The sequence below is a fragment of the Hirundo rustica genome, chromosome 5, assembly GCF_015227805.2.
Source record: "Hirundo rustica isolate bHirRus1 chromosome 5, bHirRus1.pri.v3, whole genome shotgun sequence".
In the NCBI taxonomy this organism is placed as follows: domain Eukaryota; kingdom Metazoa; phylum Chordata; class Aves; order Passeriformes; family Hirundinidae; genus Hirundo; species Hirundo rustica.
This window is the reverse complement of record NC_053454.1, coordinates 18,185,007-18,207,723: the sequence shown is the minus strand read 5'-3', so window position 1 is coordinate 18,207,723 and position 22,717 is coordinate 18,185,007. Positions and strand designations below refer to the sequence as shown.

Genomic DNA, 22,717 nt, shown 5'->3' with positions numbered 1-22,717 from the left:
GACACACATACCTCAGCAACTGAATGAGTTATTAGCTTGAAAAATCAGCATGCCAACAGAATCCCAGTCCCTAAAACACAATATAATTTGGCTCAGCTATTGTAACTGCATAGGAATGTGTTCATTAGCTTTATCTTCATTCATTCAAACCAAAAGAGAGTGGATACTTGGAAAAAGGAAAACACCTGCACACAGTTCACAAAAACTGACTATTAAAGTAATGGTGATACATAAAATCAGTTTGGAGCATGACTCTACACAAAATATCCCACAGTCACAGCTTTCATTGACAGGGACTTTGCTCAGCTTATGATTATTAGAACTCTTCTGGTCCACCAGACACAGCAAACTTTCCTCAGGATCTCACCTTGCACATCACCTTTGAACACAATTCTCAAGCAAACTTGACTTTTAATTCTCAAGAAAGTGATTATATATCCCCTACTAAACCATAATTCAAGTATCAGCAAGTCCTTAAAAAACAAGCAGTTACCTTTTAAAAAACTAAATTTCTAAATATGGCAAGAACAGAGCAATTGAGTACCAAACCAGTGCTTTTTAGACTTACTATTGGCCCATAACTGCAAATAAGATGTAGTCTGAAGAAATTTTTTTTTTTAAAAGCACGAGGGAAAAACTACTAAGTATACTAATTATTATCTCTGTTGCCTGATTACTCAAAAAAAGTCACAAATTGGACACAGGAGGAGACTTTTTCAACCACTTTACTACCAATATAGGAACTCAGCACTATGGTATAGTACCTAAGGATTTGCTCAACCTTCGTTTCAGTGACTGAATGTCTGCAGTGTTCGTTCAAAGAACAGTTTCTCCTCTGTAAATATTATTTCCATCCTTAACTGGAAGGTAAGCACTGATATTGTGGGCAGAAGATAACTTTAAAAAAGTGAACAAAATTAAGGACAAAAAGTTAAGGCTCATGGTTTTCTTTGAACCACCACCATCCACTGTAATACCAAAACTATATAAGAGAAATTGTGAATGATTTTATAAGGAAGTGGTAAAGATCCATATTGAATTTGCAAAGACGAAAGATTCCCAAAAAGCCAGAGTAACCTCACTAACCATAAAGGCAAATATGTATTTCTTTGGAACACCTCTTTAAGAGGTAACAGGATCTTGACAGAGACAGTCATTGGTCAGCTTCGACATCTCCAACCAGTGCTCTAATAAAGTAATAGGATAATCACTCTTCCATATCCTTTTCCTTACCTTACACCCTCATAAACAAAGGAGCTTTATTGCTACAGCAACTGCTTCCTATGAGCAGAAAAACAAGGAGAATGGCCTAATCTGTCTCTAAGGGGCTTACTGTCTCTGCTCCAAGCTCAACTCGCTTGCCCTGTGCCACCTGCAGTGCTCAGACTTTCAAAAGGAGCTAACTCAGTCCATCAATCTGGCACACCACTAATACACAGCGAAGCCGGAGACAGGGAAACTGGTCATTTTGGTTGCAGAAAGCTGGTTAGTCACCTCAGCAAACTCAGCTTCAGGAGAAGCCAAAAAAGATTACAGGAGCAGCTAAGCCTGTAACTCTCATGGGAAAGAACTGTAATGCAAGAAAACACACAGAGGAGTTCAGTATGGAAAATGACTTGCAAATTGCAAATCTTAAGCAAAATTAAAAGATCTTACCAAGATACTAACATCCTAAGTCAAAGTTTAGCTTAGGACACCTATAAGACTCTCACCCCAAGTGCAGTCAGAACTTAATGAAAAATGTCAGGTGAGTAAACTGACATCTCTAAGGTTTAAGCAGACCAACTCCACAAGTCTTGCTGTGACAGTTTAAGCCACCTCTGCCTCAAACGCCTTTCCCACCTCTCTGCTAGGTCAGGGCAATCAAACCTGCCTGTGTCCCAGCTGCTCCAGTTCACAGTTGGACTGTGGCTTCAGAGGCAGCTGAGTTGATTTGTCACTGCCAAACAGGTCTTGCCTGCCAGCTTCCCCCAGCTGCACTGACCTATCCTCAAACACCAAATTCCAGCACTTGTCACACTGTTCCACAGATAAATTCAAATCAGCAACCCGGGGAAAGGGGACTTATTAATTCAATCACAGTCCCAGTGAATGCCACCACCGCCTCAGTGCAATCAACAGGCACATTCAGGATAATGCGACCACCTATTGTGGTAGCAGGGCACTGTTAGAAACCTGGTGCAACCCCACCTCCAATTTCAATCCATTTAATATTATTGTTAATAATGTTAATAATAGTAACAATAATAGCAAAAAGCCAACAAAAAACAGTTCATACACTCCCTTAACTGGTTTTGTTTTAGGAACTGTAAGCTCTGACAACAGTGTCTAGCCCTTCAAAGCAAGTTTCAAGAGCCACTTTTAAATATCTTTACTGTATTTTCACACTTCTAAAAAACACTTCTAAGAAATGGGGACAATTCCCAATCATCTTCCTCCTCCAGCAATTCAGTCACTTTCAGTCAACTTTTTTTATACATATATATATTTATTTTTTCCCTTTTTTTAACAGAGTATTATTACAGTACATACCCTCTTCTTTCATTCCCTTTCTTCCTCCAACTTCTATACTGTGAGCTTTCAAAAATGCACTATGGAAGCAGCTCCTTACATTCAATAAACTGATAGAGTTCTATAAGCTTATTTCTCTGAGCTATGCCTCACCCACTGATCCTAAACTTGTAAAACAATTAAAAAATTGTATCAGTTTGCAAACAGAGACTAGGTTATCAGCACCTAAGCAGGCGGCGATGCAAATAGTAATTTCCAAATTGGTAAATAAAATTTATTTCCTCAGTAGATTAAAATGATGACACAAAACCTGTGCACACGTATACCTTTTAACAAAGCTGTATTTGGCACCAACCTGCGCTAAAAATTATAGGGTTTCCTACATATCAGATGTTGTCTTGCATCACCCAGGAATTACGTGGTTACACTAACATTAACTGGGCGCAGTTGCAAAATGAGTTGTCAGTATCCTAGAATTAATCAATCTCAAGTACATTGTTTCGTAATTAAGCTTATGAATGCATCATCCCATGAATATAAAAACAGCAGCAATAAACACATCCCAGAAAAGAGTGAGAATTAGAAGGCTCTTTTTCAACTTCCTAGGACAACTAAATCAGTTGGAGACCATTTTCCACTGTCAGGCTTTTTCCCCGTGATTGTGCTGAAGGTCTCTAACTGGGAAGCATTTAATATAAGCAAGTTATTCTTAAACCTCTAAAGTCACATAACTTGCACAGACAGCAAAATTAAGTAATATTCCATCTATAGCTTACCAACCTGTGTTTTAAGAAAAACAGTTGTTTTAAAAGATTTGAAAGCTTTGGACTTTTTGTCACAGTTGTTGAATTAAATTCACAGTTGTTGAATTAAATTGTACAGTTAAATTCTAAGATATTATACTACAGCTACAGCCCCTGCAATAATTAATAGAGCATTCCAACATAGGAAAGACAGAAACTCATATTAACATCTAAAAAATACTTGACTTGACGGCAAAAGACAAAAACAGGATAAGTACAACAAAAATTATATTTCTGTTTAAATTTTATAGCCTAGAATTTCCTTCTAATTATTGCTAGCTATAATAGTAAAACTAAAATATTTATAAACAAATTGCTAGAGAAAAATAATCTCCACAATGCCTATCATCAAATATGATAATACTTTTAACAACTGTTATGGTAACTGGGTCAATGATCCCTGTACAAGATAATTAAACAGACACTCCAATAATAAACTTTTACTCCTCCTTATCACAGTACATTTACAATAACCATATGAAAAGATTAGATTACATAGCTGGAACGTCAGCAAGCTAACACCTTATCATCCTTTTTCTGGTATTATAGTATTACAGTTCTCTTACATAGTCACACATGCTCCTACTGTGCCCTAACAGCTTTTACGTGGCATTTTTCATAAGGAAAAAAAAGGGCACACATGTAGAGCAGTTGTTATTGTCCATTTTTTAAAATGGAAATTGTGTGAATCATACTTAATTCAAGGAGGCTTGCTTTTCAGGTTTGTCAAGTTTAAACTCCACACAGATGCAAATTACTGGTAAAACTTCTCCCTGCATCTTAATGAGGTACACTATAAACCATGAAGCCAATTTGAAAACAAGAATGTTTTTTTGAGACAAACTTTACTTAATGTAGGTATTTTAAGTATTTAAGGAACCAGTATTGAAAAAAAAAAAAATACCCAACAGCACTTAACTTCTGCATGATCTTGAACCTGTGACTGCTACGACACGAATTTCCCAGAACAACGTCTGTGCTGGCACAATTTTTTGCAAGGATTTTACACCATGAAAAGCGTGCCTAAGCAGCGTTGCGAAGGCTCCCAACTGCTGAGCTCTGAACCCAACCTCTTTTCAAAACACTGTCTCATCCTTCCAAGAACATTAAGGCCAGAAGGGAAAGTAAATTGCCAAGTGTCTTGAAGCACTAAACAACCAAATTTGTCATTTCAGTTAGCAGCTACCAACCCTGTGAAGCATACCTTGACCAGCTAAGAATGAATACAAACCAAGATGTAGTATGTGGAACATGCCAGTCTATAGAGAGATCTCCCCCCTGAAATTCCTGCCCACTGCTCCCTCAAAGAGGGCAGACTGGACTTTCCAAAACAGAAGAAAAATTTGACAAATGCAATCAATAAGGTTCAACAATCAGGCAGATAACCTGAACTATGGAACAAAAATATGCAGGTGGCCATGCAGCCAAGATAAATGAAGAAAAAAGTCTCATCTGAAAAAAAAAAACCCAAACAAACCCAAGGGATAACATATATTTGAAGCTGCCACTTAGAATTCACCTTTTTAGAGAAATGGTATATTTTCTTCAAGGCAGTAATGCCTTCTGGAAAACATGGCATACTCTGTCCACAGGAAAGGCTCAGTACTGTATTAGTACAATTACTAAATTGATTAGCCATTCTTGCAATAACTTCAGAGCCCATAAATCAGTTTTAACTAAGTTTAAAAAGAAGAAAGCTTTTAAAGAAAATTAAGTTGCTAAGAGTTTTACGAAAACTGGAAGCTGCATAGACATTTCCAATGTCATCAAAGAAGACAAAGCAGAATCTGGAAATTACTGTTTCACAGCTGATCACTTTGCATATGCTATTTGGCTAGACAGTAAGCTTATGCCTTAGATCTATTACCACTGCACTGCCCATTAGGAATGGAGTTTATGGTATTTTCCTATAAACTTTCCTCACCATACAAGGCACAAGTGTACAGGATAGAGAAGTTCTTAAGTCCTACCATTTATAGAACAACTTAGGGGGCTAAAAACACACAAATCTGTTACATGACAAGAGAACACACACAAAATGCAGTCTAAATAAATGAAGGAAATTCAGAATACAAGTTTTAAACAGCTTAAATTATCTTATATGGCTGTGGAAAAGATTAAATACTGTGAAGAGAGCATACATATTCAATACTGTATCTCATCTACATACTTCTCACCTAGGCATAAGAAATAGAGGAACCTCTATAGACAGATTGTAAACAGAGAGTGTCCAGAATTTTTAGTGACAGTAACACATTATGAAATGCAACTTAACTGTTGAGTTACACACAATTTTAGGGCCCCTGCCTCAAGTGGATTTTTAAATTAAAAAAGCCTATGAGTTGCATACTGAATTTATAACTATAAACCTCTTGGAACAGGTAATAAAGTTATGCTAAATTTACTAGCATGAAAAAAGCCTAATAAAACATCCAGGCAAGTTAAAGATAAACACCAGGAAAGCGTAGCACTGTGTAAATTTTCTTTATTTCCCTGGTGGTTCACAGGTTATTGTAATAATTTGATGTGCCAAGTTAGCTACCATATTTGCCATGACAGTGTCTAGCTTTTTAGATAGATGGCATTGCTGTGGGGCAGGGAAAGGACTGCTGGACTACCTGAATGACAAGAAAGATAGTGGGAGAAGTGAAACGTGAGCAACAGGTTTGGAAGTTTGAGGTATTTTTCACTTCTGTTTTTTATTTTTCCATACACACAGGAAACTCCCTTGAGGGGGGAGAAAGAACAACTTCCCTACAGCTAAATAAAAGAATAAAACAGAGAAGCCACTCAGTGTTTCCACACCCCAATAAATAAAAACATAAAGAATCAGATAAAACTTTAACACTGAGATAGCAAAATCTACTTTTCCCACTTCCAAAATTTCTTCAATGCCTTTGCAGCAGTAGAAAATTCAAGAGTCAATTGCTTCCACACACATATACATACATCATTATCTACCTTCAGAGAGTTCATTCTGTTCCCCAGCCCCAGACCAGCATCCATCCATTCCTCTCCACTCCCTTTTGCTATTACGAAGTGAGGCAAACGTGAAGGAGGACAGAATTAAGACAATCCACCAAGGCGTGCAGGGCCTTCTGTTCCCACAGTTAGTGCATGCACAGGTTATTCTTATTCAAGCTAAGGCTCCAGCAACCCCTTTCTCCATTTCCAGCAACAGGATTAATGGACAGCTGAAGAATTGTAAGAACCATACAAGCCTAAATGGTACCTCCCCTATACATTCTCCCGTCTGTGGCTATTTCAGTTCAGTGCAAGGAAATCCCAAGGCAACTTCACATCATCAATATGATCAGCCCCCAAGAGTCATGCCACCCCAGAATTAAAATTTATTTTTAACAGATCAGTAAATCCAGGTTCATACTGGAATGACGCTGCAAAAGCCTGCAAATCACACAGCTCAGCATCCATAGACGCTCACAGCTGAAGTGCTGCAACAGAGTGCCACTGCTGTCTGAAGGTACACACAGAAACCAGCCATCAATAATAGTGGTATGATAAAACAAATGCTTATTAATAAAATTAACCACAAACTTTAAGGGAAAGAATAATAAATCTCTACTGGTAATTTTTTTTGGGGGGAGGGGCGGCAAAGGAGTGGCGCTGTGGGGTTTTCTGGATCGAGTTAGTTTTTGGGGTTTTTTTTTTAAATAGCAAAGGATTCATCAGTTTTCCCCAAGAGACTGGCAACTACAAAGCACAATGCCCCTTAAGAAATAAATCTTCATTAACTACACAAACCAGGCACCTAACAGCTTTTCAACTATGATCTTTTACTAGTTACAAGATCTGATTGGCCATGCCAGCACACCTCAGAACAAACCCGAAGTATACTCAACATTCAGTACACCATTCTTCCCAAAACACAAGGAGTATAGAGAGCTCCAGTTATCCTGGCTGGTTTTATAATGAAAATCAGAGTCCACCCTTTAAGGTATACTAGAGCCCTGTTAAAAGGGCTCCCTGGACCAGCATGCCACCCAACAGCTTGCAAGCAGCTTGAGTGACAGGTGAATACAGGTTACTTACAGGAAGGACACTGTGCCAAGACCTAGGGCACTTTGAACTTAGAGTCCTTGAGATGTTTCTAACAGCTACAATTAACTACAACACTGCAGAAAACAGAATAAACAATCAAAAGGACTGAGACAGCAAGTCTTTTGACTTGCAAGTGGACAATGCAATAAATGCCTCAGGCAGAGAAAATGTAGTGGGTTCCATTACAGATCATTTGGCAAAGGAGAAGCTGATAAATGACTCAACTCTTAGGAAAAGCGCATGAAGCTACTCTTGGCTTCCAAGAAAGAATTAAGAAAGCAGCTGAAAAAAAGGAAGACGCCACAGACTGAAAAAGCAATGGTGATCTGGGTCAATGTTCAAGTGTTTGCTTCCTGCTTCTCCAACTATGGATCAGTGCTGCAAGACTGATAGTTTGAAGATTCCTTTTACCAAAGGAGAAAACCTTTAACCAAAGGAGAAAGGTTGCACACATGAGTCTTGCTGGCTGGAATAATTATTCAATTCTGATATCCAAAGGACATGCCTGTCTGACTTTCTAAATTTTGTTCCAAAATGAAGTGGGAAAAATGTTTAACACAAAGGCCTACGTAAGCTGTTTAATCAGCAAAAGTAAACTGAGGCTGACTGTTGGAAGAAAAAGTACACCATTGTCACACATCTACTTCCAGAATATCTGTATCATAAGCTTTCAAATACATTTTTTTTTAAAGCAAGGATAAGATCAGAACATGTATCATTAATAAAGATGCCTTCTAAAATGAGAACACGAAGTGTAAGATAGTTCTATCTCAATCAAACTAGTAATTTTTAATCTATATTAAGACACTCTGGTACAATACCGTTTCTCTAGGGTTCTGAAAACGTATTAAGGAAACCAAATCAAATGTTTTCATTCAACCACTGAACCAGGCAAAAACAAAAGTTACAGTTTTATGCAGAATGTCACACAAGCTGTTTTAACCCATCTTTTGTTAGAAGAAACTGTCTGTATAGTAAATATAAATCCAAGTTGTATATCAAAGCCATATAACAAACACTTTTAAGTGTATCTATATACACAGATACACACACCCTCCCCCGTTTTTGGGCAGTGATTATTTACAGAAATTAACCTGGTCTTAGCTTTACTTTGTTTGCTTTCATCACTTCAAAAACAATCCTTTCTCCCTGTTCTGTTGCTTTAGAAATACACCACGTTAGTAAGAACAAAGTGTCCTGCTTCTTCACAGCTTTCAAATACACCCTACAAAGCTACTAGCAACAGCCTGCAGTCAGTCCATATTCATTCAAAGTTCTATTTTATCCATTCTCTTTGGAGCAGCAAAAGGATAAAAAAATAGTAGTAGCTTCCCATACATGAAAAGGATTGAAACACACACCAAAAAAAGGGGGTGGTAAAAGCAAAAAACGAAACTCCAAAATAAAGTGATTCTTCATTGTGTCTTCCTCCCCCTCTCAAAATATATTTCCCACTTTCACAATAGTAACACTGGATCTTTCTCTGGCTTTACCAATATAATATAACTTAAGTTTTATGCTTCTCTCTCTGTATCAATGTTTTGTCTTTTGTTACATGAGGTATCTAAGGTTCTTGAATTCTTTAGATTTTATTTTCTCTCCAGTCCTCATCAGTTCTTAAGTCACAAACGAGTGCCTATTAGACACCCCCTCTCAGGATCCAAGACCCTGACAAAGCCAAGTTTCAAGTTCCCAAAAGTCAGGAATAGGGTTTTGACTTGATTTAAAACGTACAGTTGTTAGATTACCACGCTAGCTGAGTAGCAACAGAAACTTCCCTGCTCTGCAGACAATGGTTGTGGTGATGCTCTAAGTACACCACAAGTCTTAGGGCTAGTAACAGCAAAAATTAGGGGGAAAAAGGAACAACTGTTGGGAGGTAGTCTGAAAGTATTGCTCTGGACAAACGTAAGTGAACATGGATTGTCCAGGAACAAAGAGAAATTTCACAGAAAAATTACACAGAAATTTCACAGAAAAAAACCAAAAATATGGAAAGTACTCTGGTGTGCTCCTCCATTAAAAACAATTACAGAGAGAGGGAAAAAAAAAAAAAAAAAAAAGGAGATCCAGAAGCAAAACTAATTGAGGGCTGCTCACAAAATTCAGGAGAGAACACAACTGAAAATGAGTAAGCAAAATACAACACCCTATGTTATTTCAGTATGCTTTATATGTAATAAGCGGAAGCAGAATTGCCAGATATAAACAGGAATCAAAGGAAAGGAATGTCAAGCAGTGGCTATACATGTTTTTCAACTAATGTCAAAACAAAAAAAGAGAAAATATTAGCTAGGAGTGCAGTTTGTACGATGGTAGAATAGTGTTTTTCATCTTAAAAAAGGTAATATTACTGAAAAAACTCTTCTACTATCAGGGCCATTAGGTAGGAGAGTACTGAACACTAGAAAGAAAATATTAGAAGTGACACCACTGAGTACTGAGTGAGTACTTCCAACTGCAACAGAATCTGCTGAGGACTTCCAATAACCACAATTTGAATCCTAAGGACTGCGGGAAATTTTCAGTAAGTGAAGAAGTCTCTTATCTCTAGAGATATAATATTCATCACTGCCTAATATCTTCTGGCAAACATAGGTCTGTTGCTTTTGGGGTTTTTTTAGAGAACTAGTCAAACTGAAAAATACAAACTTTTAAATTTAACCTGATGCAATACTATTTTTGTGACTATGCAAACTGACAAGTCTAACCAGCCTACTGCTAACTCTAAGTGTCATCTAGCAATATGGGGAGACATTAAGGCAGTAAGGTCAGTTCAGTTTTTCTGAGTATTTACTAAGTATATAACAATCAAAAAAGAAGTAAAGATTCTTTCCAGAAAAAACACAGAAGCCAGAAACATTGGAGCAACAAGGAATATGCCCAGAGCTTTTCTTCTTCAATATTTTATTTCCATATGGAAATTCAGTTTACTTTCAAGGAATGCCCATGTAAGGACTGGTTTCAAACTATCTTGAGAGGTACCTCTTGAGAGGATTGCAGCACATCTTTTGAGGTTACCTTTTGTTTATTGCAGTCTCAAAAGCTACATGCAGATGCAGCCAGTCAAAAAGAATGACTACTATCCTTACAGCACAAGGGATCCAGTGACTTACTATACTTTCTAGTAGTCTTTAACAATCACAAATGACTGTAAAGGCCTGATCTACTTTTCCTTTGCTACCATCTGAAGTATGATTTATCATTTCAACAAGCTGATTGGGAGTAAAACTCAGTAAAACCTTTTTCAAACATTGTTTCATAACAACTCCTTTGTTTTGCCTGCTAACTGTTGTGAAATACAGGTATTTTGCCCATTACCAAAAAAAAAAAAAAAAAAAAAGGGCAGAAAGTTCTGACGTTTGTTTTGGCATAGTTCTCACATTTGTTTTAACACAGTTCTTGGTATTTTGAGAGTGCTGCTATCTAGACGTGAGCACTGCGAACAGTAATCTTATTTACTGTATTATCAAACCTGAACATGAGCCTGGCCAACATCTATATTATTAATTAAAATAGATTATCAGAATAGGTTCTCATGCCTTTCCTGCTTCAGATGACTCTTAGAGCAAAAAATTTGCTTTAGCTCTAGATAACTGCCTGGTTTTTTCTCTCTACTTAACAAATTCTTCTATCACTCTTACAGACAAACTAAGAGACGTTACCGCCATAATCAATAGCAAAACAATTAACAGAGGAGGGCACTCTTGTAAATTTAGTACTTATACAAAGATCCCTTGAACTTTTACACTGTGATCAGAATTCCATCGCAATATCATCTGTGTTGAATAAAAGTTTGTCACAATACATCAAGTGTGTGACGAGCCTCTTTCAAAGAAGAAGCCTAATCCCAAATACTTATTATTAACTGCTCTCTGTGACTTGTTAGTGAGAAATTTGTAATGCACACATAAACAAAACAAATCAAAAGCAACATCAACCATGCAACAGTAAATGAAAAAAGGAAAATCAAAAAAACAAACAAAAACCTGAAATGCAAAAGGAAAATTAAAAAACAAACAAAACCCCACACACACAAAGAACAAAAACACAAACCAAACCCTAACCAACAACCAAACTAAGCCATAAAAAACCCCAACAAACTACTCCAAACCAACAACACCCCAGAACTCAATGCTGACAAAGTACTCAACAGCAGAAGAAAGGAATTTGGCCACAAAAATACTTAGACAAAAAAGACATGTCCAAAATAGTTTTGATATATCCCCATAACTTCTGGAAGATATTATTATTGAGGATTTTACTAGTCATCACCGTATATCTGCTACAAAACTAAGCATGGAAAAAAGCAAGCACATACAGAATAACAGCAGTCTCACCAAAGCCTTTTCTTTTCTGAATTCTGACACTCATCGCTGAAATCAGAGCTGGGTGGCAGACTTGGAAAGTAGTGAAATATTTTCAATTTTGAAAAGAAGTACCTATACAGAATCATTTCACCCGCAGTATAAAGACACGGCAAGAGCACACTGCAGCACCACTTCACTTTATCATCTGGCACATTTATCTACTGTCCCAACGATCCATCTTAATTGTGTAAGAGCAGCATCTCTCTGGTGTCCACTCCAATGATCGCTCACTATGACCAAAACACATTAATGATGAATACAGTCACTCAAGTCTTCTTTACCATACCTTTCTGTTATGCAGATGAAAAACCCAAGGAAGTCTGACTTCTCCTGACCAGCTTTCATGGCCGCAGTCGGGAGAGATAACATGATGTCAACTGTCAAAACTCAGCAAACAACCCATAACTACACCAAATACAAGAACAGAGGCAGGAGACACTAATTCTATTTCCACCTCTCCACAGACTCTGTTTGACCTTGGCAAGTCACTGGGGTTTTGTGCTTGTTTTTTCATGTTCAGGACACGAAGAGCTTTTACGCAGATGGCTGGAACAACAACAATAACTGAGTAAGGCTAATTATTATTTATTCTGCCTGGCCTTAGAACTCTTCCACAATGGCATAAACTCAGTGTGTACAAGCACCTCCAAGACCCTAGACCCTAATTTTGAAGCTCCCTTTTTGTAACATTGCCAGTGAAAGCAGTAACACCCCTTACCAAGACAACCTCCCCCACAATCAATAACTGATAAAAGCTTAGTTTCCCAAATTCTTCTGCTAAGCAAACAACTTTAACCTTATTTTCTACACAGGCAGCTCCTAATCCACAATTTGCAACTTGCAAATGCTGCCTGCAAGATCCTTTGCCACTGCTCCCCGACAAAATTAAATTACAGAGTAAAAATAAGAGCTGCCAGGAAAAGGAAAGCAGGATATTTTCTGAAGAGTATCTTTTATTCCATGCAGTTTCTATGGTTCAGCAAAAACTAGGGACCAGTATTCTGCACAATTCAATTCCCTCTTTCAGGCTTGGAAAATTCTGAATTTCATGGCAGCCTGATCAAGTTTCATTTCCATACCAACTTTTCTTAGTAATCTCCCAAAACACGACACACTAAAAAAATGCCACAAGTATGATTTTGAAAAAAACAAAATACTGATGAAATGTCCTACAGACCAAACAATGTTACCAAGAATAAAAGTAGACAGACTTTTTTTTCTGGCACATTCAGAAAAATGTCTATATTTGTCTGTACTCATAAAGGGAAAAATTTAGGTATTCATTCCACTACTCAAATAACTGTAAGAAATTAGAATAATAACTGAAACAGTAACTAGGATTCATTGTAGTATATACCCTTTAAGCTAACCTTTGAGAAGTAGAAAAATTAAATGAAGAACCAGGTGTGATCTCATACAGAGCAATTAAAAATTATTAGTTGCCAATACAGCTTGTTGCCTGTTCGAGAAAGCATTCTGGATTTTCAATGCACTGATGAAATATCACTGCATACAAGCTAGTTACACAGTACAACAAAATGAAGATAAACCATTGCTCCTGAAAAAGAAACAAATGAAAAAAAAGTTAACCCATAACCACAACCTCTGTAAAATCTTCATGTTTTCCAAGTGAAGCATGTAAACAACTTTAGAATCACAGACTCATAGAACATCCTGCATTGAGAGGGATCCACCAGGATCGTCAAGACCAATTCCTGGCTTTGTGCAAGACACCCTTAGATTCATATCATGTGCCTTGAAAACATTGTCCAGATGCTTCTTGAACTCTGTCAGGCTTGGTGCTGTGACTACTTCCCTGGGGAACCTTTTCCTAATAACTAACCTACGCCTCTTCTGACACAAATTCAGGCCATTCCCTTGCATCCTGTCACTGGTCACCAGAGACCAGTGCCTGCCCCTCTGAATCCCCCTGTGTGAAAGCTCTAGGCTATCATATGGTCCCCTCTTGGTCTCCTTCAGACAGAATAAGACAGCTGATCTCAATCGTTTCTCATATGACTTTCTTTCTAGACCCTTCACCATCTTCATGGTGCTCCTCTGGACAGTCTTTAATACCTTCCTATCTTTCTTACATCGTGGTACCCAAAATCACCCCGCAGCACTGGAGGTGAGGCTGCCCCAGCTCAGAGCAGAGCAGGACAATCCCCTCCCTTGCCTGGCTGGTGATGCTGTGCCTGATGTCCCCCAGGACACACTTGGCTCTCCTGGCTGCCAGGGCTCTGCTGACCCATATCCAACTTCCCTTCAACCAGGACCCCAGATCCCTTTCTGCAGCCCCCCATTCCCCAGCCTGTGCACCTCCCTGGCACTCGCCCTTGTTGAATTTCATACCTGGTGATTGTCCAGCCCTCTAACTAGCCAAGATCACTCCACAGGGCCTCTCTTAGTTTAAATAACTACAGAAATACATATTTATTTCAATTCAACATGAATGTTTCAAGACTTATCTTCATAAAAAGACATACTCAAAAAAGAGCCTCGCAAGCTTCCTGAAGACACGCTGCTGTTGACTAAAATGTTTGGGCTGCTTTAGAGAGAACAAATCATTGTCCCAGCAGCACGTCACTCATGAAACAATCTTATTATTCAAATAGTAAAACATAACAATTATATCTTACAATAAAATTTTACAGATCAGACAAGCTTCTAAAAAATAAAAATACTAAAAAAACAGTGTTTTTCTTCATCTGCCTTTACTGTAGATATAATTATAATACATATATGATATTAGAATATATTACATATATAATAGTAATCTCTGTCCATTGTAAGGATCCAAATCTGCAGAGATCAAGAGATTTCCCACATTGTATATACTGAAATTCTTACGTTCTTTTCTTTCTTGGTAAAAAAATTTCCACCACAAATATGGAGTTTATGCATTTACAGGCATAAAAGCAAGAAGACACATGGCCATATGTCACCATCTGGATAACTAAAGTGCAGCTGAGGAACATGAAGTATTTTTCAGGAAATGAAATTACTTTAAACAGTATAAATAGGTTCTAAAAAATGGCTGTGATGTGACATAGCAAAGGTGACAAAAGAGTTTCTTCAGGTTGTAAAGGTTACTTAATTTTTTTTTTGTAAAAGGGAGCAACCACAGAATACATGTACAAATTCTGAGTAAAGAACACCACATAAGTAGAACCCCAAGAAATGAGAAACTCTAAGTTTAGCCCTTACTTTTCCAAGACTCAGTAAGAATATAGGGATTTGGAAAGTTTCTAGTAATAACTTCCTCTTCATGTAAGTGTATTGGCTGTTTCCTTTTCTGAATTTTTACATTACAAAAAATAACCATAATTCTATATTATTTCCTTACCTCATTATCATCTTAATTATTACTTAATGTAATTATGTTCAAGGTAAGGATGCAATGCATAACCATATAAGCATTTCCACATAAAAATAATGGAAGTTCACTGAGATCAAGAATATAATTTATAATTATAAAACTGCCTTGAAATACTGTAGACTCAAAAGGCATATCCACTTCTGTCAACAGAATTAAGATTTCATCTGACAATACAGCTAGTGGCATTTACCTTTTTCTCTTTTCTACCTAAACACAAAAGAAGAAAATAAGTAATTCTATAGAAGTCAGCATACACAATTGGTCAGAAACACTGAAATGAGAAATATTAAAAAAAACAAAAAAAAACACCCATAAAATACACCTTCCCTGTTAAAAGGTCTTGGGACGCAGTATTTCAGCACATTGGTGCCATATAGTTCAGTTACTAATGTGCTTGCAATTAACATCCAAAGAATTTAGGGCTACGAGCATAAGGAACACAGAAAATTGTCCTGAAACATCAGAATTCTGCTGACATGATTTGCTCTCCAAATGTCATACTAATACTGTGCATAAACTACATTCTTCATCTCAAGAGAGATTCTAAAAAATTTAAAAAATGAGATAGAATACTTGCTTGTATTAAATATGTATTTTACAAATTCAAATGACAACCTATCTTTTCAAGCTTATCTAAAACCAAACATAGCACAGAACAGGTATGCATTGCACCTGAACTGTAATCTTCACCAACAATGCATTAGTAACTATAAAACCTTTCTTCAAAATCTTTACTTGTGAAGGCATCACAAGTCTTTTAGGAAGACTTTATATACACCTACAGGCTACCTGCTCTTCTTTTCACAATATTTTTAAACTTAGAAATTGGAGTTCAAAATAATGAAAATTATTTCTATTTCTAGTCCTAAAATAAATTATTACTGCAAAATAAAAACTAGCAAATCAGAGGAAAGAAACTCTCATTCACAAACCCATGATCATCATGCAATTCACAGTACAGAACAATACTTAAAAGAACTGTTTTTGCAGAGATATCAGCAAAGGATATTGCCTCTTAATTGGCTGTAACAAGCACACACATACTATGCCAAATACAACAGTTACAGATTACTCCTGGAGAAATCAAGCTACAGAAAGATTATTTTTAAACTTTCTTTGTGCTCTGTATCAACCAGAATAAGTCAAACAACAAAAAGCTACTTAATACAATGAATAAACAGCAAAAGCAAATAAAATCCAAATTAAGACCTTAACTCCATAAAATTGCTTCTACTGAAAGTACAAAAGGTTAAAAGAGTATCTGCTAGCATTTCAGAAGACTCCTTCAAGAATATAGTGCTCACAAGGATTTCCCAATAGTCTGACTTAAGACAGCTCATGCTCCTTGATAACAATTTAAATGTTAGTCACACAAAACCATCTACTCATTTGATTGTAAACAAGTTTTCCCCAATCTTTAACACTCATCAGGTGCATATACACCGTACAATAGCTATAGTTATGCTGTTACTCAAATCTTAATAAGCACTGTTTAAACCTTCAGTGACAGGAAAAACTGTAGCCTGAAGAACCTATTCAGGAATTCTAGTCCTATAATCTACATTATCCAGTTTCCACTTCTTAAGCTTCACTGAAGCCATTCTAACATCTCTTGCAGCCTAACTCTATGATGAGGTGCAAAGTCAATATGTAATTGTTATCTTCCTAGACGTGTCAATCACCCAAGACTACGGGCAATGCTTTCTTTTCCAGAAATAACTCTCTCGCATTCCCTTGGTGTTTCTTCTCTCATGACTCATGCCTTATCACTCTGTTCTTTCAGTATATCCTCCTGAAGGAGCCTCCTCATTCACCTGTATTATTTTATGAATCAATTCATAGGCTTTTGTCTTGCATCCCTCTCCATTTGTCTTCGCTCTATACAGGGCCAGGATTCAAATTCAACTAGGATCTCCCTGCCATCAATCAGAAATACTCTTTCTACTCCCTATCTCTTGTGTTGTCCAAGTCACCCAGCCTGAGTCTCTCTTTCCCACACTGATGCCGCGCTATTACCTCAGCCTCAGCACAGATAACACATAGATCTTATTCATTCCACCAATGCTTCAGTCTCCTTTCCACTACTGAATTTAACTAAGCATTTGCCCTCAAATCTAGATTCTGGGTAGGTCCTAGAAATAACCTGCTGTTGAGATCCTAGCAACACCCATCACATCACTAAGATGTCCCTCTAGAATCTGAAATTTTATCACATGACCACAGAAGTTCACACCTAAAACAGCGAAGCAATCTTCATCTTTCAAGATCCAGAATTGATCCTTATGAACATTCCTCTCTCAATAGCTTTTTTAGCCTATGGCCAGATCACACAAGTCCTTCCCTGCCTCACTTCTTGAGCAGCATCCACTTCTTTCTCCTTCAAGACCCTCACAGGTTAAGGTCCTCATTCAAAAATTACTAATCAGGATGTAGATGAGGTTGAAGTTCTGATAAACTTATATTTTCACCTCTGAACAATTCTTTTCCCTTGCCCTTGTGGTTGGGAGCACTCCCTGAAGCAGCACCCTCTTTCAAAAACCTCCTACATGTTTTTTTCCTCTGTTGCATTAAAAACAAAGAAGCAAAATGACCAGACGGCTGTCACATCTACACTACTATGCTAAAATTCACATCACTGATGCCAAACATTCTCCTCTGCCATCACAGATCTCATGAGTCTTCCCTCACCCGTACATTGTTATGTATTCTAGGTCAGGAAACCCCTCATAACCACTGAACTCCAGGATGACTAATAAAGACATGGAACTTGCATAGCCTGTTACTTAGAAATGTGACTAAAACCATTTTCTGCCGTACAGTGCCTATGGAAAACCAGCATCATACCAGCAATAAGCCTACTCAAAGTATTTTTGTCCTTTCCAAAGCTTCTCAACCTCTTTAAAAAATAACCTAAATGCTATACTGATACTGCTATTACATTAGTTTTCACTGGTAATCAAGTACTCAAGACAACGCCTACTATTGATCACTTCAATCTGTTATTTCCAAGTTGGCTTCTAGTATTTTAAAGATCAGGTTGTCCCAGGCAACCATAAGAAGACACCATTTCCTACTTCATGCCACCGTAAAACTACAAAATTAAGTTCATGGCACCAGAGATTTTTTCTGTCATATGGCTTTATTAGACCTAGCGGAGCAATTTTCAAGCTAATGGGTGCCTACAGGCATTTTTTGCAGTATCAGCAATTATTTAAAAGCAAGTGGTTTGCACTCAAAATATAATTAAAGAAGCATTTTCATTAATTTTGTCATCTTAAAATTATATTTCCTTAAATTATTCACAACCAAACCCAGAAATACTCCACAAAACCCCAAAAATACTATCTTATAATCCCAGCCATAAATCATCCACTTCTTTTAAACAGCAGTTGTGAATAGTTAATTCCTTTAAAGTTACTTGTCTCACGTTTCTGTTCACTCTCTCACTGTATCTGGTTCTGACACCGTGCAGTTTTGCTTGTCACACTGTACATACGAGCAAGTTTAATCAAAACACTCCTTGTGAGGCAGCAGCACGAGTGTGCCACATGCTGCAAACAACAAAGCAACAACCTACTCTGACTGCTCCCCAAAACCGCTGCAATAAATTCCTACTATTCCATTACAACACTGCATACTGTAACTTAAGCTTAGGCATATAGTTTTCACAGGAAGAAAAAAACCAGCTGTTTCATTCAGGTAACACTGACTGCAAGAGAGCCATAAGCTTTACCTCGAAGTTTGACTGTCCATGTGATGCCCACTCAAACGCAATGCAGGATTTGCACAATAAATTCTTTGGTGATTGCTTTTTCATTTCAAACACTTCCCCCCCCATCCAAGTAAGTTTTTACAGAACACCCCAGAGAGAAAACTCCTTATACTATTTTGAAAAAAAAAAAAATCAGCTACCGGAGAATCATCAATTTTTAATCCTAATACACACACAAAACTCAGCATCAGAACCACACTCCAAAACCAGGTTATTTAATTAAGAAAAAAAAAAATCAGGCTCCTTCATGCAATATAATTACATTAACGAAAGTTAGCATATTTCATTTTACCTACACTGGAAGCGTTTAACAATAAGAAAACAAAACTATTTTTCCAGACAATTATTTGACTTATAGGTTCAAACAATAAATGTAGCATTAAAATTATGAACTACAAACAATTTTTTCACTCTGTTAAAATGGTACTTTTTCTACTGCTCTGATCACTGTTTTTAAAATAATCCAGTTGTTTTGTCAACATTTTAACAGACATCTGAAAAGGATAAAACTAATGTCACAAACATAACAACACTTGTGACAATCCTGTAATAATCAATAAACAAAAAGAAACAGAGCCCAAATATTCGAAAGAGTAAACTAACAGAAACGTGAAAAAACTTAATTCCTAACTAGAGCACGGGCTAATATTTATAGCAAATTTTAAAAGCATTTATTCCCTTCTTTCAAGTCCAACCTCTAAAATAGTACACTCCAGGAATCATAACTAACAAGATTAGCTTCCCTAAAGAACATGTAATTGGGAAATTCTGCATCAGCCACAAGATGCCTTCATCAGGAGAGAAAAGCATAAGCTTCGATTTATTTTTTGACAAACAAGAGTGAGGAATTGGAAATACTACTGCGGCCAAACAAAACAACAAAATACCATAATGCCACCTTCTCCATGAGAACAAAAGCATCAACCACCAACTCCACCCCACCCCCAAGCAGGCTGTTGCTCTCTAACCACAGAGCCAATACTGGAGACAATGTAATCCCACAGGGAAGACAGAAGGACAGACATACTGTGAAATCTTAAAATAAGGTCCACTTTTTAGAAAGACCAAGTGCTTTAACGGGACAAAATTTCATTTGGAACAAACAGGTGGAGTATAGAAACAGCCTGTTCTTCTCCTGACTGTCTCTTCCCTCAACACATAGGAGATCACACGTGCTCAGCATAGTCCAAAATTAAGAATACAGCACTCCAAATAAGCAGCAGCAATCAAGATGTGGCGAAGGTGGCAACGTGCAATGTAACACTGCAGGTGTGATTGCGTACTGTATACCAGCAGTGGATCTGTTATTATTCATCAGCTGTAGGTGGCTAAGAGGGTGTCACTTATTACAGTGACACATGCTGCAGCTGGCTAGCCATGATTAAGTACTACCCAGTGTGGTTGAAAGGGATGGAGACTACCATTCATTATGATCCAGCGTGGCTTAGTGGCGTAGGGAGACTGCTACCCTTCCCTGCACCGCAGCATTTGAAGGAAGGCAACTAAAACTCAACAAAGCCCTGGGAATGCTGCGCGGAGAGGAGAGAACGGGAACCTCGGCGGCCCAGCCTGACGGAACGGGTGTCCTGCTAGGAGGGGCGGAGAGCCCGCCCGCGCTCCGCGCTCCGGGTGCGCTCCGCCGCCGAGTGACAGCGCCGGGCCGGGCCCCGGCCGGCCCCGCCGTGCGAGAGGCACCGAGGCACCGCGCTCAACTTCCAACCACAGCAGCAAAAGCCTTTGTCCGAGCGCTCCCGGTCCGTGGCCGGGGGAGCCTGGAAGACCCCCGCCTATGGCGACACGAGCCGGGGCAACCGAGAAGGGAGAACAGCCCGAGCTAGCCCCAGGTCCCCCTCCCAGCCGGGCTCCGCCGCTCCCTTGGGAGCGCTCAGAGCGGGACCCGCTCCGAAGCAGCCGGGATGAGCACTGACCCTGCACGGAGTCCCGACCGGCGTGTCCGTGCCGGAGAGAAGGAAAGCAAAGTGAGCGCCCAGACCCGCCGGGACCCCCGCGCCGCGGAGCGGCCGGAGAGCGCGGCCGCTGCCGGGCCGGCACCCGGAGCGCTTCCTCCGTGCGCCCACCCGGCGGGACCCCAGCCCCGCGAGGTTTGCGCCCCGGGGCCCGCCCGCGGGCCGTCCGGAGGGCAGCTCCCGTGCCCCCGTAAGGCGGCGGACGAGCGGGCGGGCAGGCGCGGCGCGGCCTCGCCCAGGCAGCCCCGGGCGGCGGCGGCTCCGGCGGGCGCCGCGAACGCCCCGCACTCACCCTGTCACAACAGGCGCCATCTTCCACAAACTCTCGCCAAAACTCCTACTCTCGCGAGAGCGCCCCCCTCCCCGCGGCCCAGAGTGCGCGTGCGCGGGTCCGCGAGACACGCGCGGGGTGGGAGGGGGGGGCGGTGCGCACCGCCCACTCAGCGCCCGGGCCGCTCCCCTCAGACACAACAGCCCGGGCGTGGGAACCGCGCCGCTCTCGCGAGAGCCTGGCGCCGGCCGGCGTGCGAAAAGCGGCGCGAGTCTCGCGAGAGCGGAGCGCGCTCAGGGGAAACCGAGGGATTCCCTCTGTCCGCTCGCGCGTCTCGCCCCCGCCGGCGCGGGGAGGGGCGGAGGGGGAGGAACCATTTGGGGCGCGGGGAGAGGGGCGGGGCGGCCGCTAGCGCGCGGGGATCGGCCCACGGCCGCCACCGCCTCCTCCCCACACCCCCGCGGGAAGTGCTGGTGGGGCCGCGCGCCTCGTGCTGCCCGCGGGCCCGGCACGTGCGCGGCCCGGAGACCCTCGCGGCGGTGCCGGGGCCGAGGGGGGCGTTGGCGCGGAGCCGGGAGCTGGGAGCAGGGCGGGCAGAGCTCCTTGTCAAACGGTGACTAGAAAGAGCGGGAGGCTGGGATTTGGAGGCAAAGCTCTTAGGAAGACCTCTTAGGTTCTTTACGTGGAATTGTTAGCATCATTTTTTTTAGAAGTCGGTTTTACATTAAAAGCCCGGTTTCATAATTGTGTTTACATCTGCAGCTGAAGTGCGTAAGATACGTTTGTTTAGCAAACAGAAACAGTGCAGTCTGGCAGAGCCCCAGCCAGCTGAGCGAACGCTGTGGCGACAGACGGCGGAGTGTAGGCACCGGGCCCGGAGGTATCTGCAACGCGGAGCTGCCGGGGTGTGCTGCGGCATTGGGTGAGACAAAAAAAGAAGACCCCAATTTTGGATTCATGTAACAACTTTACCCCTTGAGGACGTGGGTCTGTTTGTCCGTTAGGAGACCAAATTTGAAAATTAATCGTTTTAAAAACATCAAGATTTCTGTCTGTTCAGCTTCCTTTATGTGTTTAGTATAATGCATCAGTCTAACTTGGGGACAAATGCTGCACTGATTTAAAGATTGCTGGGATTCCAAAGCCTACATCTTTTTTATTACTTTAGCTCTGTACCTCTGCTGTCTTCCAAATTACGGAAAAAAATAACATTTCAGTAATCCCATGAATAAGATTTCGGATTTTTCGCCCACATACGGGCTTCACTTCTTATGCTAATTCAATGAATAATGTGTCAGATAAGTAAAATCATGTTTTAAGAGATTCCTTGGTGACAAAGTTTTCTGTACGTCTCATGTACAAACAGCTATTGTCTCCTGTCATTAAGGGACTTTACCCATCATGATTTCTCCCTCCTCATTAGATACAAGAGGACTTTGATTGGCTCCCTTGTAGGCACGGTTCTCGGCAGAAGCACAATGCATACTGGAAATCCTCTGTATTGTTTGCAAAGAGCAACTCAATCCCTTTGGAAATCTCTTCCTAAAAACATCTCTCTTTTTTTTTTTTTTTTTTTTTTTTCCTC

The 22,717-nt window shown here is 39.9% G+C and overlaps 1 protein-coding gene across 2 annotated transcripts in view; it reads right to left on the bottom strand.

Annotated features, from left to right (window-relative positions):
• Window positions 1–21,219, bottom strand: part of RBPJ (recombination signal binding protein for immunoglobulin kappa J region) — a 58,601-nt gene extending 37,382 nt beyond the window's left edge. The window contains exon 1 of one of the 2 annotated variants that reach the window (XM_040064440.2): window positions 21,154–21,219. In XM_040064440.2, the coding sequence (XP_039920374.1) occupies window positions 21,154–21,173 (20 nt within the window). In that variant the 5' untranslated portion in view covers window positions 21,174–21,219. Of the gene's footprint in view, window positions 1–12,029; window positions 12,120–21,153 lie in introns of those variants that run through there. The other variant, XM_040064438.2, reaches the window with a different exon arrangement.
• Between the last annotated feature and the right edge of the window lie 1,498 nt (window positions 21,220–22,717).